Below are 6,314 nucleotides of genomic sequence, written 5' to 3'. Positions count from 1 at the left end.
TGTAGATACAACGAAATTTTCCCACAATACACCCAAATATTTCTGATTTACACTGAAAGTATGATATAAAATGCAACAGATTCATCAGAACTACTACATTACATGCAATTCAAAGAATCAACAATGAACAGCAATTTTCACAAGCAAGGTTCACAATATTATTCACCTCCACAATCATAAACTACTAACAAAAACATTAACTGGAATTGAACCACACCTCAGACACTTCATTGGATTCAAAACAAAAATTCACTTCGCTCTGGTTCAGTTGACAATCTAAACTTGAATCATTCATTATCTTCAAAACGATTTTCAGAGCTTGATTTCAAAAATGAACGTAGAAAATAAAGGAAATCGAGAAAAACGTAGAAAGAGAGCGCAAAGAGAAACGCACGAAAACGCCGAAAGAGAACGTATAGAGAAACGCACGAAAACGACAAAAGAGAACGCAGAGAGAAAGCACAAAACTGCAGACGAAATTCGAAAAAGAAAACGAAATTCTTTCGAAAAAAGAAGTTATATATTCGCACGTTAATTGAAAAATCTGTCAAATTAAGAGGCGCGTGAAATATACGTGCTAGAAGAGGCGCGAGTGAGGTGAATTAGGATATATTGATTTGTATGAATTTGTATAGGAAAAATGCTTGTACCTGGAGAATAATTAATTAATAATTAACGTATCATATAAATATGTTCTGAAGAGAGATTATTGACAAAAAAAAAAACTAATCAATCCCACAAAATTAAACGAAAATTTTTTTTTCCCCCAAAAGCCTCGAAATCCTAAAATAAATTATCAGGAGAAGTATTCATCCTGTCAAAAAAAATAAAAAAAAGGGATGAAAACCCTAATTTCCTACCCCCATAACCTCGGCGCCCCCACACCATAAAAAACCTCACTCACTCATCACTCACTCATTACGCACGGACTTCCCTCCTCCCTACCTCACTCACCGCTGTGCATCCTCCGATTGCGTCGTCTCTCTCCGCTCCGCTGCAGGTCGTGCTCGTGCTTCCCCTCCGTTTCAGGCTGAAGCTCCGAAGCTGCTCCGTCGCTTACTCTGCTTCTGCTTCTGTAGGTGAGTTTTTATTTTTTATTTTTTCAGTAATTATTTATTAATTTTTTATGCTTAGTTTTTTCAGTTTTAATTTAGGTTTAGATTTGTTTATGTTAAGTTGATGCTAATTAGATAAATTAATGATTAGTTTTACTGATTAGACAATAGGTTCTGTGACGTAACTGGGAATATGTTTAGCTAATTGGGTTAGATGATCAGTTATACTATTTTTTTTTAAATAGTATTTTGAAGGGTTTTACATTTCTAGTTGTTGCTACTTGCTAGGGTTTAAGCTTTCAAGAACTTTGCACCTTTCTCAATCTCCACTCGTCAACCATGTGGGCTCTTCGTCGAGCTTCCGTTCGTCTTAGTCTCAGGTAAATAACACTCTTTAACTTCTCCCTCGTTGCCCTTCCCATTAATCTCTACTCTCGATGGAAAAATTGAAGTATTTGCCCATCTTTTTTCGTAACTAAATGTTGAGCTTTGAATCTAGGTTTTGTTTCTTAATTTTCCTTTTTATTGCAAAATGAGTGCCTCTTAAATTCGTAGCAGAAGTTTACATGTTTAGTGCTGTAATACATTTCATGCAACTAGACCTTGTAACTTTGTTTAATTTGATGCTAATTTTATATATTAACAGATTTAGAAATGTATGGTTCGAACATGAATAATCTATGATATGGTACTATGATGATGTTTGACTACTATTGTCGATGCTACCCGGTGGGTAGGACTTGGATTTTGTTTTTGATTTGCCTCTTCCTCTTTTTGAGCAAGCTGTAGAGTTGAGAACTTGACAGCTTGTTATGTGACTGTAGGAGGAAGAAACAATGGGTGACATAATATTGACAATTTATGTTATTTAAGTTGAAGTAAAAATTAATTTTAATGTAAACTAAGGGGGTGCAAGAAAGAATTAATGTTAAACCGGGTTGCAATGTGTGCAATTTTATTCATATATTGGGGGTTGTAGTTTCCATTAGGCTAGTATTTTAGGGGATGAATTTATATATTTGTAGATTGTCTATAACATGAAGACTTGGTTTCTTACATAACATGGTGCATGATTCTGTTGCTTGAACCAGCAACAAAACATTGAATTATCATTTATTACCTAGAAAGGTTGTGTTGGTTTATTTTAGTTTCACATTTTGCCTTTGGTCATGCTCTAGTCCCTATAAGAGTTTGCAGTCACTTTTTAATGTGCACTGTTTGCAGGAGCCAAGGATTTAGTCTAGGAGCATCTACTGCTTCTTGTATCAAGCTAATGCCAGCTGCTGTGGAAGATGGGGCTGGTATCAGTGGATATTTTCAAATAACATGCAGCAAAGTTCTGTCAACAATGACATGTTATCATGCAGGTCATTCTTCCCCCAAATTTATTATGAGCAGACGTGAACTTTCGTCACAAGCTGATGCAAATAGTATGAACAATGACGATGATTTGGATGAAGCGCTGTCTTATGAGCTGCAGACACGAGGGATTAATGACGAAGTTGAGACTGACTTAGGCGATGATGACGAGAATGTTAACAAATCACACGACGAGATGGAGTTATCTGACACTGAGATTGATCCAATAGAGAAAAAGTCACTGCGTAGTAAGCATCTGTCAAAAATATTCACGGCAATTATTAAAGCTCCAGGATTGTCTGTTCGTTCGGCTTTGGATAAGTGGATTGAAGAAGGGAAAGACATTAGTAGGCAAGAGATCTCACTGGCCTTGGTTAATCTCCGGAGGCGTAAAATGTATGGGAGGGCTTTGCAGGTAAATTGATCAAAGTTAATAGTATTCTACTCTTACAATTAATCCAATTCATTTTATTTGTGAACTCATGCTGATTAAGTAGAGTATTAGACATTGCTTTACTTTTATGGATGTTTGATATTTGAATTTTTCCAGCCTGTCTGTGATATAATTAATAGCGGAAATCTCTCTCCCAGCATCTCTCCCGTTTAGCAGTTTCCTGCTTGAAAATGTTTCCTATTCCTGCAGTGGATTGATACTCGGGGCCAATATCCATTCACTTATATTGTAAATTTAATTTAGTTTGCTAGATTAAGTTTGAACAACCAGGAGATTGAATTTTGGACTGACCTTAATGGTCATCTAGTGCTCTTTCAACCTTTATGGCTTCTCTGTAAGAGGGATTATATTGTTGCTCTTTTGTCTTTTTTACCATATTCACTGGTATAATTTGTGGGGGCATATATTTGGATATCTTTTTCCTCATTGATTTTAATAATTGTGTTTTATGAAATTTTCATTATTCTATGAAATCTTTATCATCTCAAAAGAAGAAAATATATATGTATTTTTTTTGTGTTTAAGGACTATATTTTTCCCATGTAAAGAAAAGAGGACAATATATTTCCTTTTGTTGCTGATTGACATGTTTTGCCTTGTTTGAGCTTCTGGTTTATGATGTGATCTTATTTTAATTGTGTGAATCTGTTGTACTTTTCTTGTTGGTATTGTAGCTCTTCGAGTGGCTAGAGTTAAACAAGAAGCTTGAATTCTTAGAGCAGGATTATGCTTCTCGACTTGATTTGATTGCTAAATTACGTGGTATGCCAATGGCAGAGAAATTTATTGACAGTGTTCCAAAGTCATTCAGAAGGGAGTTGTTATACCGAACTTTACTTGCTAACTATGTTAGTCAGAACAAGTTGAATAAGGCTGAGGCAACATTCAATAGAATGAAGGACTTGGATTTACCTCGGACAGCATTTGCTTGTAACCAAATGCTTCTTTTGTATAAGAGGGTTGACAAGAAGAAGATAGCAGATGTGTTATTGTTGATGGAAAATGAGAATGTCAAACCTTCTACGCTTACCTATAAAATTTTGATAGACACAAAAGGGTCCAATGATATTGCTGGGATGGAGGAAATTGTGGAGACAATGAAGACTGAAGGCATTGAACCAGACTTGCAAACACAAGCAGCCTTGGCTAGACATTACATCTCTGCTGGGCTTAATGAAAGAGCCGAAGCTATATTGAAGGAGATGGAAGGTGAAAACGTGAAAAAGAAACAATGGGTTTGCCCTACTTTGCTCTGCCTTTATGCAAAGTTGGGAAAGGCTGACGAAGTAGAGAGAATTTGGAAGGTCTGTGAGTCTAGCCCTCGAATTGAGGATTGCATGAGTGCAGTTGAAGCATGGGGAGCATTAAACAAAATTGATAAAGCAGAGGAAATTTTTGAGATTATGTCGAAGAAATGGAAACTCTCTTCTGGTAACTATAATGTACTCCTGAAGGTTTATCTCAATCATAATATGCTATTGAAGGGTAAGGATCTTGTTAAGCGAATGTTAGATAGCGGCTGCAAACTTAACCTATTGACATACAATGCTCTTGTCAAACTTCATGTCCAAGCTGGGGAAGTAGAAAAGGCAAACTCTCTCTTGCAGACCGCAATCCAGCAGAACCGAAACAAGCCATTGTTTGATACTTTCATGGCTATTATGGAAGAGTATGCGAAGAGCGGCGACATTCATAATGCAGAAAAGATTTTCTACCAAATGAGGAAAGCTGGCTACATTTCTCGATTCACTCAGTATCAAGTTCTAATCCAAGCGTACATAAATGCCAAGCAGCCAGCATATGGAATCAGTGAGCGGATGAAAGCCGATAACATATTTCCAAACAAAGCTATGTCTAAGCAATTAGTTCAAATTAACCCATTTGAGAAAATTGCAGTTTTGGCATTACTTGATTAATGACAATAGCCATGAGAGGGTTGTTTCTGCACTTTAACTTGAAACTAATTATTTAGTTATATAGCAGGTTGTGAGGATCCTAGAGTTTAAAGTGAATTTGCAAATTTACGGTTGGCTAAAATCTTATCATATGCATTAGTCCAAATGCAAATGGAGTTCTTGAGATGGTCCTTATTAAAAATACCGAGTCAATTTGTTTTCTGGAACTAATTTGTAAGCTGGTGAAGGATATTTGAGGGGTAGGGACTAGGGACTATGTTGGGAGTTTCTATTTCTCAGAAGTTATATCTGATGCTGATGTATCTAATTTATTCTATTTCTAATTTGTATGCACGGATACGGGACCAAGATATACGAAAACACCATAAATTTATGCTATGGTGCAACCATACGGGATATGTAGGCAACACACGGAACACAACATATATGAAAAATATAATTTTATTAATATTAAAATAAATAATTCTTTTAATTATTTTTAATATTTTTTAATTATATAAAGTATTTAAAATATTTTGTTTTCATAAATAATAATATATATTATTTTTAAATTTATTTCAAGAATATATATTAAGAATAAAATTGGACGCGTTGACACGTGATAGTATTTAGGTGTGTCTAAATATATCCGAAGAAAAAAATTTTATTTTTTATTAAAACACGGTTGGACAAAGCAGATATGTGTGTCAGACGAGTGTCGCTTGGACACGACAACTCAGCGAAGTGTCTGTGCTTCATAGAATTTATGTCGTAGATTTTGTGATATATGGGCATTACATATATGTAAAAATATATATAAAAAAAAGATTGTAATATAAAAATAATTAAAATATGAATTTTGACACTAATTTTATTGATTTTGACTTAAAATTAAGCTAAACAGATCAAATTAATTGAATAGGACTCAAACTGGGCAAGATCCTACCGAACTCACCTAAATTTAACGGCTTTAGCCATTTCTTTCCTCCTTTACTATGAAACACGCTTAACTCTTGGGTAAGGAAGGGAAAACATTCCAAACCCTTGACAAAAATTCAATTGTCCAAAAAATTTATGCCATTGTAGATTTTGTGATATATGAGCATTATATATACTAGCGGCTTAACAGACACTGTGTCTGTGCCTATAAAACATAAAAATAAACTTTGAATAAAAATAAAAATACAAAATTTTGAATCTCAAAATATAAAATGATTATAAGATAAAAAAAATTACTTAACTTTTTTCAGGCAAATTATATTAGGTTTTACGTTATATTTAAGTGAAATGAGAAGGATGCAAGAGAAGATGGATAAAAAAAAGTTTTTTTTTGATTATTTAGTAACAGTAATATGAGATGATAGATAGTAAGAGAGGTAAGAGATAATGATAGGGTTTCCGTGAATGTGAATTAATGAGATAAGAGAGAACGTGAATGTACGTGATAAGAGAGAAGATGAAGTAGTGGAAATTTTTGAACTTAGAATAACTGACATATAGTGGGGTAGATTATTAGAAAGAGCAAAATTGAAAAAAAAAAATTGGACACCA

At 34.4% G+C, this 6,314-nt stretch overlaps 1 protein-coding gene across 1 annotated transcript; it reads left to right on the top strand.

Annotated features, from left to right (window-relative positions):
• On the top strand, positions 843–5,112 carry LOC107625381 (pentatricopeptide repeat-containing protein At1g80270, mitochondrial). Its single transcript, XM_016328011.2, has 4 exons — positions 843–1,079; positions 1,344–1,435; positions 2,280–2,829; positions 3,543–5,112. Exons 2-4 carry the CDS (start codon positions 1,395–1,397, stop codon positions 4,782–4,784), a joined length of 1,833 nt encoding a protein of 610 aa, XP_016183497.1. The 5' UTR covers positions 843–1,079; positions 1,344–1,394; the 3' UTR covers positions 4,785–5,112.

This window comes from Arachis ipaensis, chromosome B02 (assembly GCF_000816755.2).
Source record: "Arachis ipaensis cultivar K30076 chromosome B02, Araip1.1, whole genome shotgun sequence".
NCBI lineage: Eukaryota > Viridiplantae > Streptophyta > Magnoliopsida > Fabales > Fabaceae > Arachis > Arachis ipaensis.
Note: the sequence above shows the minus strand (reverse complement) of the source record. Positions and strands in the feature narration are given on the sequence as shown.

Excerpts from the sequence above, each read along its gene's own strand:
- LOC107625381 (XM_016328011.2), top strand. The coding sequence starts at position 1,395 with ATGTGGGCTCTTCGTCGAGCTTCCGTTCGTCTTAGTCTCAG. Across the intron at positions 1,436-2,279 it reads TCCGTTCGTCTTAGTCTCAG|GAGCCAAGGATTTAGTCTAG; the intron begins GTAAATAACACT and ends CACTGTTTGCAG. Across the intron at positions 2,830-3,542 it reads TGTATGGGAGGGCTTTGCAG|CTCTTCGAGTGGCTAGAGTT; the intron begins GTAAATTGATCA and ends TTGGTATTGTAG.